The following is a 13,446-nucleotide window of genomic DNA, read 5'->3' on the forward strand; positions in this document are numbered from 1 at the left end:
AAAACTATTTTCCTGCGATTTGTGTTAACATTTATGTAAATAATTAAATAAAACTGTTAAATATTGTAAATATTAGTTATTTTATGGGTACGTCAACACTAAGGTTATTTGCAACTCATCACATGTCTGTTGCAGACATTAAAACACACCCATCCCTCGCCGGGATTCGAACCCGAGACCTCTGGATCAAAGCGAGTTGAGTCGACCACGCAACACGCTCGGCTACCGAGGCCGGCAAAAAAATGTTAGGTTGGACTCTTAATGTAAATACATACTTTTCAATAAAAATGTTAAATGTTATCTAAAAGACAAGTGAACAGACACAAAACACATAAAGAGACTTTTTCTAAACGTTTTTCATGTTACATTTCATTTGCTTGAGGAATATAATAGCGGCTTAAAAACTGCTATACGAAGACGTAATTTTTATTTTTAAAAAAAGGGAGTGAGTGAGTCATTCATTCATTTATTTCAGTGATCAGAGCCCCCCCAATAATTTTGACAAGTCGGCGCCCCTGCCTTCATCAATTTCATCATATCATCACTCATCCTCATCTTCGCGATTAACTAAAAGTGGCAGAAAAGCGAAGTAAAATAATCAAAATCAATCAATCAAACAAGCAATTTACAACATTAGCTTGTTTAGAAGAAATGTTGCATACATAATTTATCAGGGTCAGAGTAACTTTCTTCCACATTCCTGTCACGAAAACTGTGCATTTTCAGACCTGAGTTAACATTCTATTTTTTTTTTCATTCTCAAGACCAGGAGCATGTCAAGTAAAAACTTGTTTTCCACTATGAGGGTCATAGTCTCAATGTATGGTGACAATCAGTGTATGTAGGTGTGTGTGTCGGGGGGGATTATGATGATGTATCTCTCTCTCTCTCTCTCATTAAGCATCGGTCTGACTGAGTGAGCTAGAATAATATCCAACGCATCATTCCAAAGAACCAAATTAAATTACATTTTTCCTGACTTGTTTCAAATTTCGAAATTAAAAAAAAAGTTTATATTTTCGGTAGAAACACTTCAAAATTAAATTAGGATTATTTCAACAATAATAATAGCGAATTATATTTGTCAAACCTACAAGTTAATTGAAACAAATTCTTACAAATATCCCAAGAGTAAGTTCTGAACAAACATACGAGATGCAAGTAGTTTTATTTGTACATTAAATCAAGTGTATGACTGATACAGATTCATTACCAATACTTTCATAAATAGTAATAATAGAAACAAAGATTGGACGTTTGATTATAGTTTTTTGATCTTTCTGAGCTTAGTAATATGGTTCAAAATGTAGAACTTGTGAAAAGAAACAAACATTATATATTTTTAGAACATCAGGTTCAATGCAAACTCATCATATCCGGAATTAAGTTTTGTATTAGGGGAAAACACACTTACAAAATCTAAAATTACACGCATCTGTGCATGGGACAAGCGGTCAGAAATGCAAAGTTCGCTGTGATTTAAGGTTTATCAGAAACAGAGGAAATTATTTCAAGCGATAGGTTTTCGCAACTTGTAAAAAGCCGGATTCGATAGCGAAGACTCTAAAACCCAGATTACTTATCATTCAATTCTTTTAATTGCTAATTGTTCTGTTCAAGAGGATGATTACAGCTGACCAGAGTAGGCCGCTCTTATATAAATCAGCATTTGGAAGAGTTTTATCTGACATTCAGCCAAACTGACTTGTTCAGTTGGGGGGTAAGTACAGAGATTCATGTGTAACATTTCAATTGATCATACTATCACTGCAGTCTTTAACGCAGGTAGTCATTAATATCACAGACAAACAGTGGCGGCGATTTGGTTTCAAAACCGGGGGGGGCGGCATGGTGCCAAAACTAGAGGGGCAAATACAGTATATTTACCTTTGTATATAAGGTTTAGCATAGTGCGGGGACAAAAACGGCGAAAAGTGGGGGCAACTGCTCCCGCTCCCCCCTCTAATCGCTGCCACTACGGATAAACGTATAATACTTTTATCTGTGTCAATATGGTGTAATTATTACTATGTGTTCACAGAGACGTAGCTATTTGAAGGCCAAATTTGCATGCATGTGTGTGTATACGTATAATAAATTCACTATTGTTTTCTACATATTACTGATATTCATTATGCAATATAAATTATGTATATATACGTATAATAAATTCTCTATTGTATTCTACATATTACTGATATTCATTATGTAATGCATGTGCCATATTAAGTATTTCATTAATATATAGAGTAGTTTTTAAATATAAGCTATATGGTATGTGGTAAGGGTTTCTGGATCCGATACTCGGTTGAGGCACATAGTGATTCGGATCCCACTTTATAAATTGTAGGTCCAGTCTCAATTAGCTTATCTGTACATACTTCAGACTCAATTAGGTTAGGTGGGAGAACGACTACAGGCTGAACCTCGCCCTCTAATACATAAAATTTGAATTTGATTTTCGTATTCTTATTACATCTTGTTGAAATAGCTTCTCGTTGTTGACATATATTAGAGCTGAGCCGATAACACTTCTAAGCGATACCAATGCATGAAAATTGTAATAATTAAAAGATGTTCAAAAGATTGATTAACATTATAGTTTGTAAGTATTCCACTTATGCATCAATTTATCAAGAATTTTGCTTTTCTAAAATAAAGAATTACATCAGAATATTAAAATACGTGTTATGTGATCTCAAAATTCAGTACTCCACACAAACCGGTTCAAAATATAAAGAAACCTCGAATTTTGCATAACTTCCAGGATAATAAGGCTCCTCGAAATTGTCGTGTGGCATTTTTGCGGGTCACGTGAAGGACAAAACGCGGGAAAAGTATCATAAAGAGCCAAATAAATTTCCACCAGATACCATTTAGGTATTGTCCATGTATAATGATTCATACAACGTTTATTTTGGTTACTTTCAGATTTAAAAACTCTCTGCACCAATCATCATGATGAAGACTGTTCTGAAGGCAGCCGTGTGCCTTCTCTTGCTACAGCAGAGCCTGGCCTTTGCTGTGCAACCAAGAGAAACACCAGATGTTGACAAATCAACGGTAAGTGCTGCCACCACCGGTGAGAATACATCCAACTGCATGAAATACGATTCTGGAATATCTAGGTACATCGAATCTGCAATGTTTTTTCTAGTTAAAGCAACTAAAGGCGTGTTCATGTTATAATTACGGGATACGAAGGATTATTTTAATGGTTCTGTTTTCTTTTCATTCCACATTTGCATCACAGGTGTTCCTTAACGTCGACCTCCGTGGCGGAGTGGTTAGCACATCACCCTACGACGCCAAGGGTCCCGGGCGCGAATCTCATGGTGTTCTTTGTGAATGTCTCTTCAACGATTTCATCACTCATCCTCATCTTCGCGATTAGTCAAAAGTGGCAGAAATGCGCAGTAAAATAAACCAAATCAATCAAGCAAGCTGTTTCTTAAGAAAAATGTCATTAAAATACATATTATTGATTCTATTTCTGTAGCATTTGCGCAACTGAAATGCTACAATACAGGAATCTTATTTGGGTTCATTACGTAATCACTACACAATTTTTAAAGAATTATGGAAATAATAATCATATTTATTATGGACAAACGTCAGCTAAGATGATAATTATAATTATATGGATAAAACAAAACGAATAGAGTTTGTAGGGATGTATTCGTCGGGAATTTCCTTGACACACAGATTAAAAGCTATCACAAATCTGTACGAAATGATTGTGCTGGAGTTCTTATTTCTAATTAAGACTTTAAAGTTACTAAAGTTAATGGGAAATCAATCGCATAAAACTGATAAAATTATTATATTGTTCTTAAATCAAAACGTTTCCTAGTGTCGCTATCTGAAAGCGTTTGTTGAATATCCATAAATTTCACTTTTGGCTAAAAGTATACCATATTGAGTACTAACTTTAGAATCATTGTATTGTTTATTGTTGCGCAAAAGTATGATATCTTAGTTGCACAATCACCCGCATTAAAAATGAGACAACTACATCCTGAAATAAACGTTTTCTTGCATCTCGTTATGTGTGTTGCCTAACTGTACGGCGATGGCCAAACTTGCTATTGAAGTTGCCATTTTTATTGCGGATGGATGTTCAGAATGTTACCGGGAAAGAAAAAGTGTATGATTTACTACAGTAATTATGATTTTTCAATACAATCTAGCCTGAAATGATTGCCAAGCATGGCTATCCAATAGAAATCCATTATGTGACGACGGAAGACGGATACATCCTGCAAATGCACAGAATCCCATACAGCCCCAGCAAGTCTCCTGCGAAGGAAGGAAAGCCAGCAGTGTTGGTACAGCACGGCCTTCTCATGAGCTCGTTCGATTGGGTAGTGCAAGGGCCAGGAAAGTCTCTAGGTACGTCAAGCAAAGATCTTGGAAATAGTAAACGCAATTTTATCATATTCTGAAATAGAATGGAAATGAGAGGCGTGGTGCAAAGCTAGCTCATTTGGAAAGCATCTCTGACTAACCTTATGTGCAACTTCTGCGCGAGTCACTGTCACAGAAAGCTCCTCCCACTCAACGCTTTCAGCCTCGACACGCATGCGCACATGATAACTGAGCACATCTTGGCGCATCATTCTCCACAGTGAGTTCTAGTCTAGGATCGCCGACTAACGTTGCGTCATGAACATATTATAATTGTACAACTCTTCTCACAATGTACAGTACATTCGAAGATCTAAAATAACTTATGTTACTGGAGAGGTGTGTGTATATATATCAAATTCTCATATTTGCAAAGTAATATTATTCATAATATAGATTAATGCATCACAAGCAACGACTTCTCTGCAACTGCATAACACATTTAACCAGTTATCTATTATTTTAGTTCCAAACTCATGTGATTGTTTTTTCTCTGTTACAGCTTATTTGCTTGCCGATCTTGGATATGACGTATGGCTGGGAAATGGAAGAGGAAACACATACTCTCGTAACCACACAACTATGAATCCAAACAAAAGCAAATTCTGGCATTTCAGGTAAATGTGTTAGTCAGCCATTTTTTCACAGAAAATATTCTGTTAGAAGTTACTGTCAAATTTATAGTATTCTCATGCTCACCAGTGTGCCTGATACTTTACAAATAAAAAATGCGATACAAGCAGGTATAGTGAAGAGTTGAAGAAGAAGAGAATAGGATTGAAACATATTAAAAGGGAAGGTTGAGGGCACATAGTGCAAAATGAGTGACGAAAAGTTAAGTGAAAGAGCAAGGTGTACAAGGAAACATATAGTAGTGGAGAGTCAGAGAATAATTGAGTAGAACTGGAACATAGTAGAAATTGAGGAGCAAGGTGATATAGTACAAAAGGAATGACGAAGATCCAAATACAAGACCAACATATACAAGGAAACAGATAGTAGGCCTATTAGCGAATCGGAGAAGAAGAGAGCAGAACAGGAACATAATACAAGTGGAGGAGGAAGGTGAAATATTACACAAGGAGCGATGAAGAGTCAAATGGAAGACCAAGGTGTACAACGGAAAGGAGTTAGTGGAGAATTGAAGAAGAAGAAGAGAGAAGGATTGAAACATAGTAGAGGAAGGAGAGTAATGGTACAAGTAGAGAATGTAAGAAGAGAGTTGGATTGGAACACAGTAGAAGGGAAGGATGGAGGGCATATAGTGCACAAGGAGTGACACAGAACCAAATGGAAGACAGGTGCAGAACGAAAGGGGAAGTAGTGGGGAGTCGGAAAGAAGAGCACAATTTGGACATAAATGACAGAAAGAAATGAGGATATAATGTGCACATAGAATGAAGACAAGGCAAACAGAAGACAAAGGTTGGTAGAGCAGGTAATGGAGAGTGTAAGAGAGCAGAATTGGAACAGAAAGAAAAGAGGATTGAAGGGAGAACAGAAGAAAACTGAGTGGTTTGACTTCTATGACGACCAACCCAACAACAAGAAACAGTGACGAATGGTGACATTATAAAAAAGGTAATTCATTTGTCCTTTAAATCTTTGTGCTAATTGGTTCAAAAACATATTACATTTTGTTTAAATTTTCTCAAAACCTTTGCAATGGAAATATTAATTTCATCTGTAATTCCAGTTGGCACGAAATGGGAATCTACGATATAGCAGCAGAAATCGACTACATTCTTGAGCTGAATGGACAAGAACAGCTGAATTACATCGGTCATTCCATGGGATCAACAATGAACTTGGTCCTTCTGTCGGAGAAGCCAGAGTACAACGCCAAAATAAAAGAAGCAGCCTATCTAGCTCCAATTGCAGAAATTTCACACTCTACCAGCGCTATCCGACTTCTGGTTCCTTTCTTGGACACTCTTGACGTAAGTTTCTGACGTTATTACTCAAAAGTAATACTCTTACTGACTATAAATTAATATAAATATACCTAACATATTTTATTTCTACAGAATACACACAAACGTTTACAGTATATTGGTCCATTCATTCAACATTTTCAATTTTTGAAGTATAACATCAAGTGTTTCCAACACCAAGAGTTTCAAATATTTTTATGTAAATATAATCTTATTCCACAATGAATGATACTTTTAATATAAAACACATTCAAAATGCACAATAAACACACTAACATAACAAGTATAATTATCATGTATCTATGTAGGAAGCATCTTTTCTCTTCCTCTCTCATATACACGCGCGCGCGCGCGCGTGTGTGTGTGTGTGTGTGTGTGTGATTGTTTATTGTTACTTAATGCCGAGAACTGCACGTTGAATTTCAACAATTAGTTCATTACAGATCATTATGTAAATTATCTATTAGAGTTTTTATCAGTCCACCGTCATTGTTATTATTTACTGAAGTAAGGGTACTGCATCTAATCTTCCTATATTTAAGACACTTGTAAGCAATAATCAAGAAATCCTAGCTATCAATCTTTGACGAGAGCATTTTATACACAAAAACCTACACCCCTCCCCCGATAGAAAATTCTGGATAAACCCCCATGGGTTGCAGACTTCTGTGTAGCCAGGGAGGTATTTCTCAAACCCAAAGTATTGAATGACAACCCTCCAAGAATCAGGGATGATTTGAAGGAGCGAATTCTGCAAGAGATCCACAACATTCCGTTGGAGATGCTACGCAACGGATTTACTCTGAGACTCCGACAATGTGTGCAAAACCAAGGACGTCATCTTACTGACACCATACTTAAAAAAATTAACATTTTTCAGGTACACTAGCAATTTCCACTCATGTACAGTATATTCATGTTTAAAAAATCAATAATATTTACTCTCTCTATTTTTTGTGATTTTTTTTAATCTTCATATATATATATATATATATATATATATATATATATATATGTGTGTGTGTGTGTGTGTGTGTGTGTAAGACAATGCATGATTACAAAGAACGTAAGTAGTGTACCGACTCCTGTATGTATTTATTCTAATCTACAGGTTTTAGCAAATCTTATGGGCATCGATGAATTTGCGCCAAGAAATGGTCTCTGGGAATTCTTGGGGGAGGTCGCTTGCAGGGAAAATGCTCCCATTCAGGACGTTTGTGCTGACATCATCTTCCTCTTGTTTGGTTGGGATTCACAGGAACTGAACAGGGTAAGTTTTTCACACCCTTGTTTAAAAAATAAGTTAAAAAATACAAAACAGTAATTTTGCCTGTAGTATTATATGGTTGTGAAACTTGGTCCCTTACATTAAAAGAGGAAAAATTAAGAGTAAAATCCTTAGAAAAATATTTGGAAAAAAGCGATGAAGTGAAAGGTGAGAGGAGAAGGTTGCATAATTTAGAACTGCATAATTTGAATTCTTGTCCAGGTATTATTAGAATAAATAAATCAAGAAGACTTAGGTGGCAGGCCATGTGGCACGAATGCAGAGAGGAAAGAAGACTTTACAGAATTCTTGTTGGGAAACCTGATGGTAAGAGACCTGTAGGAAGGCCAAGATGAAGGGATAACGTTGAGATGGACCTAATGGAAATCGGTAAGATTCGCTTGATCTTGTTCAGGATAGTGACAGATGGAAGACTTGTGTCGCTGCAGGCATAAACCTGCGGGTTTAAGAAGGCTAGAGAGTTAGTTAGTTTTACCCTTTCTTCCTTTTTTTGTTTATCAAAATGAGAATTATTATATGTCCATTTAACATATTTTTCTTTTTTTATGAAAATGTCTTTCTGATATCTAGGCACAGATTTTTCGGTGTCATTTTTTCTCAAAATCGGTGTTACTTCTTACACTTTTCGGTGTTATTTTTGTCAAAATTTTCATTTTCGTTTCATCACACTTTACTACAAGATACACCGGAAATTGTGTCACCAAGGTCTGCTTAAACTCTCCTAGTACGTGCATGACATTAGTAACACGATCCACGCTAAAATAATGATAGAACGTACAGACGTATTCGCAAAGGAATAGTAATTATTTATTCTTTTGAACTAATGTTTTATGTACAGAACCACATAACATTGCTGAGACATTAAAAAAGGGAGAATATGACTTCAAAAATCAAAAAATATTTACCTTCATAAGCATTTCCAACGTTTCATATTACAAAGAGCTTACTTCTATCCTTCGTAATTGCTGCTGAAAGTTTTAATTGATATTAAAGAGGTTATAACAGTTCTCGAATTTGCAAAATAATGCTAAAACTAAAAGCTCGACAGGCTTTCAAGACTACGATTCACTCACATACATAAAACAGTTAGGAAATCTTGTTCTAACCACTTAAGCTAACTTTCAAAAATATAAGAATTCTCTATAAGTACGGTAGCGCATCTTTCTGTGAACATAAAATAAATCAGAGCATATTCACCATTTGAAACATATAAACAGATCTAGTCACAACTCTGTTGTAATAGGTTTCTTTTTTTTTTGTATAAATATATATTTGGTTTTAGCTTTTCAGCTATGCACCAGTTACATTTGCTTTACATGTTCTAATAGTTGAAGTGCTTATTACAGACAATGCTGCCCATCATGGCAGGGCACACACCAGCTGGTGCCGCGACCAGAGACATGATCCATTATGGACAAGTGATAAGATCAAGTAAGTATCGAACCCTGGTACTTTAAATGGTTTCAAGTATTTAATACACGAAAACGTAGCTCCCAATGTTTAGATTTAGAATTCTTTCTTCTTGGATATTATCATTACATGGTGTTTTTCTGAGCAGTATGTTTGCAACTCTCAAAATTTTACTCTTTCACTAAATATTCAAAGTTTAATACATCCGGGCTCTCCTGCAAATTCCAATTAGAAAACTGGACATTACATTTTCATAGTGCGTTATGGTAAATTTGAAATAATACATGCAGGACCAGTCTTGTGGCGTCACGGAAGCTGGTGTAAAGTCAGTACTATCGCAAAGGAATTTTCATGTGACGTGACTTGTAGAGACTCATACATTTCCACAGAACAACTCTGGAGTAATTTTTCCAATTTAGACATTCTAAAGAACTCTATCAAGTTAGCGCATACATGAGAAATCAACCGCACAAAACTCAGCCTTGGCCCATATCCATGGTAACGGTTGAAGTTTTTGCGTGCGATGACGTGTAACCGGCCAAGTGAATGCATCACTTCAATGTAAATTCACATAAAATGACAGAACGACAGTGTTGCAGTATGCAGATATTAAACACCAGAACAAGAACGATGTCTAGATGAGGATATGTACTACATGCTGTGGAAAAGGAGATGCGATAACCACTAACGCCGTCAAACGGTTGGGCGGGAACTTTACGTCACATACCATGATTAGTCCACTCAGAATTAGTTCACTTCATCAAATGATTTACTAAATCTCATCAATTTACATTGTTGAGTTCATTATTTGTGTTCTTTTTGGTTTAGGTTCAACATCTTCCCCGAAGAATGCTCATTTCAAAATTATGTTAATTTCTTTGTTTTCCTTGTCCCTGTACATCCAGGGTTAAGGAAGTCAGCAATAAGGTGTATTATATACAGTGTACACCTATAGCATGTCGGGATTTTAAAAAAATACCGTTCCGATCAATAATATTCTGTCCCGCATAACAATAAGTACCCATCGATATTTATTTTCAATTTGTCTGAAGCCACAAAATGTAAATGGGTGGAAATGCTCATTTGTGTACTCGATTTCGTGTGTTCAGTTTCTTGCATGGTTTCCTATCTGCATAGTGCAACACTAGCGCATAGATTTGGAATTCATTTATGGATAAATTCACCTCTTACCGTCGTTTCGTCATCACGAGTAAACAACGGATTGGCCCAACCTATACTTCTAATAACCTTGACAAAACTGTTAAAATTGTATCATTATTTTTCTGAACACCAAAACGAGAATAATCTATACCAGGATGGAACACTTGACGTACACAGTGAAGTCGTGCGATGACACAGACTTCTATACCTCAGAACAAACAGAGCCATCTGGTGAGGAAAGACAACTTCCTCGAATAACGAGTAGTATCCATAACGATAAATTAGTTTCATGCTCGAATGGTAAAACGACTTTCTTTTTTATTCGAATGTACATAAATAAAGACAATAATTAAAACGTTGTGTCTTGTTTTCAATTGTGACAGCAAAATAAAGACAATGCCACAATATCATATACATTTACTAAACATATATGATATTCAACCATTTTCGTACAATTCAAAGCAAGAAACGACATTATAATTCTCACTAAAAATCTTCCTTAAGGCTTCATACTTGTAATTAACATTCCGGATTTAGATTCGCTTTGGAGTTTATGATTCCTATCCAGGTGATATGCAATATGATTATTAATAATAGTATTTTTCCTTTGTACTTTAAATTATGAACTATGCAGTAGGTTCCACAAGCAGCTCCAACTGAAACTCTAATTCATTTCAGAGCGATTCCAGAAGTACGATTATGGTTTTCTTCAGAATTTGAGGAAGTACGGCCAGGTCAGACCACCAGTATATGACCTGAGCAAGGTCACCGCTCCAATTTCTTTACATTACGGCGACAACGACAACTTGGCCGATCCAAAGGTGAGTAGACATGCGATGGAATGCGATAATCCGTAGGTGCAAGTACTTATTTGCGAGTATGTATGTATGTGTGTGTTAAAGCATGTTAGCAACAAATATTGTAGTCATTCGTGAGTACAAATTAAGAGCAGATTATATATATATATATATATATATATATATATATATATATATATATATATATATATATACAGGGTGGGTCAAAAAGTCACGTTCGGATAGTGATATATTATTATTATTGTGAAAGAAAATGCAGTAACTGTATTGAACTGAACAAGAAACAGTACAGAGTGAAATATCAACAATCAAGATGTATTACTGCAAATTTAAAAATTAGTTTATAATATATTTTTCTTTATCGGAAAACTTGACTCTTAATCACAGTATTAGGATTAACTGACCTCTATCGGAAAACAGACGAATTATTACCTCACAACATATATGAGGAGGATAGACATTTCTGTCAACCCACAATAACTTTCTGCGTCCATTTTATTTACAAATAATACGTTCTTGCCCCTATAAATAGTAATAGTATCAGTTTTATGAGACTTTTGGGGGTATGTTTAGGTTCACAGAGTGAATATTGTACATACTTATGAGTAGAGAGCGGATTTTTAGGCACTATAAGCCTAAACAATATAAGCCTAAACAATATGCAGGCAAATTGGTACCTAAATACACAGTCAATATGAACTTATTAACTTTCTTATTCAGTTCCACACTTATTGACTTGATTTATTTCGTATTCTTATTTTGCATCGCTTTTTTTGCATTTGGTTAATCGCGACGACGATGATGAAAATGAAAGATTAGATGAAAACTAATCAAGGGACCGTGCTGATCCTTTTGATTTGAGGGTGAACCTCTTGGCAATGGGCTTTTTAGAATTTAGTTTCAGATGACAATCTGCTTTGTAATCAGGGTCCCAGGTCCGATAAGGAGGAACATAGTGGTTCAGACTGAAGCCTATGTGTGCACAAATGTGGACTTAAAACAACACAACTTAAAGGGATGTCAATCTCGGAACAAGAGTTCAATACATTGGAAATTTTCTTGCATGAGGATGTGTCTTCTTGAACTGATGAAAAATTTGCCGTCATCAGCATACGGTAAAACTGAGCATTCAGGAGAAATATTTTCATGAATATGGTGTGTGTGTGTGTGTGTCACTGAATAATTTGTTACAAGAATTTATGTGTACCCCTTATGTCATTCTGGCCTCCATTGATTGGACAGACCTCCGTGGCGGAGTGGTTAACACAGTGCGATTCAACACTAGGGTGTCCCGGGTTCGGATCCCTGCCTGGGCATGGGTGTTGTTTGTGAGCCTCCCTTCATGATGTCATCAATCATCCTCGACAAAAATCAACATCATGCCATTTAAAATGGTTGCAAACCCCTTAATATTACTTGGTGGTACGCGAAAGTATGAATTTTAATTTCTTGATCTAAATAGTAACTTTTATTCTGTTTTCAGGACGTTCAATGGCTAGCCAACCATCTTCCCAACTTGGTCGGCAATTACCGAGTGCCACTGTCGGCCTTCACTCACTTGGATTTCCTCTGGGCAAGAGATGTCGAGACTTTGGTGAACAACAGAGTCGCCAGCCTTGTGGAGGAATTCCCATGAATCGACACACAACTACTACAGTACTTCACATTGTATTCTAAATGAAAAATGATAATAAATTACATGGCATTGAAAAGAGTTAGTTTGATTTACAGTAGCTGTGATATAAAATCACTTTTGAGGACACGACGGAGAAACGACGCACATGCATATGTCATTGTAGAGTAGTGCGCATATAGCGACGCATGACTATCCTAAATGAACAGTGATAATAAACTAAATGGCATTGAAGGAAATACCATTTAGTATATTATCATTGTGCACTGTATATCTACAGTGAATGGTTTTGCATTCTCAGCAATATTTCATCGAATTTGTTGATGTTACCCACCAAAACACGTGTGTAAACAAAAATAGTACTCATTTCATTACTTCGCATCAACTATACCTAGTGTGCTATTCTATTTAGTTAACATGTTGTAACTATGTAGCAGTTTTCACACCGAACTAACAAGCTGCAAGGACCCCTATAATCTGTAAAAACTGTAAAAAACAAAGACACTTTTGTTTGGAATACTATGCTTTTCTCCGGGTTTTATGGGAATAACAATTCAAATATTCATTATTATTATTATTATTATTATTATTATTATTATTGTTGTCGAGATCATCGACTGTGATAAATTAGGTATTCTTTTTTATTTTTAAAAAATTCACAGTATTTTCCATAATATTTCAAAAGCAGAAGGGGGGTTTAAACCCGGTACCTTCCTTGGTTACGCCACTAAGCTTAACTCTCCAACAGACCGAAGCGAGAAGTAATTGAGAAAATGGCCCAGTCCGAGTGGCATG

At 35.9% G+C, this 13,446-nt stretch overlaps 1 protein-coding gene across 1 annotated transcript; it reads left to right on the forward strand.

Moving 5' to 3' along the window:
• The first annotated feature begins 1,674 nt into the window (after nt 1–1,674).
• Nucleotides 1,675–12,718, forward strand: LOC145994226 (lipase 3-like). The gene is made up of 9 exons (XM_083130321.1): nt 1,675–1,720; nt 2,932–3,063; nt 4,191–4,392; nt 4,910–5,024; nt 6,104–6,347; nt 7,453–7,611; nt 8,976–9,060; nt 10,879–11,021; nt 12,502–12,718. The coding sequence occupies exons 2-9, from the start codon at nt 2,959–2,961 to the stop codon at nt 12,652–12,654; spliced, it is 1,206 nt and encodes a 401-aa protein (XP_082986447.1). The 5' UTR covers nt 1,675–1,720; nt 2,932–2,958; the 3' UTR covers nt 12,655–12,718.
• The last annotated feature ends 728 nt before the right edge of the window (nt 12,719–13,446 follow it).

The sequence above is a fragment of the Lepisma saccharinum genome, chromosome 10 (genome assembly GCF_977018435.1).
Source record: "Lepisma saccharinum chromosome 10, izLepSacc3.1, whole genome shotgun sequence".
In the NCBI taxonomy this organism is placed as follows: domain Eukaryota; kingdom Metazoa; phylum Arthropoda; class Insecta; order Zygentoma; family Lepismatidae; genus Lepisma; species Lepisma saccharinum.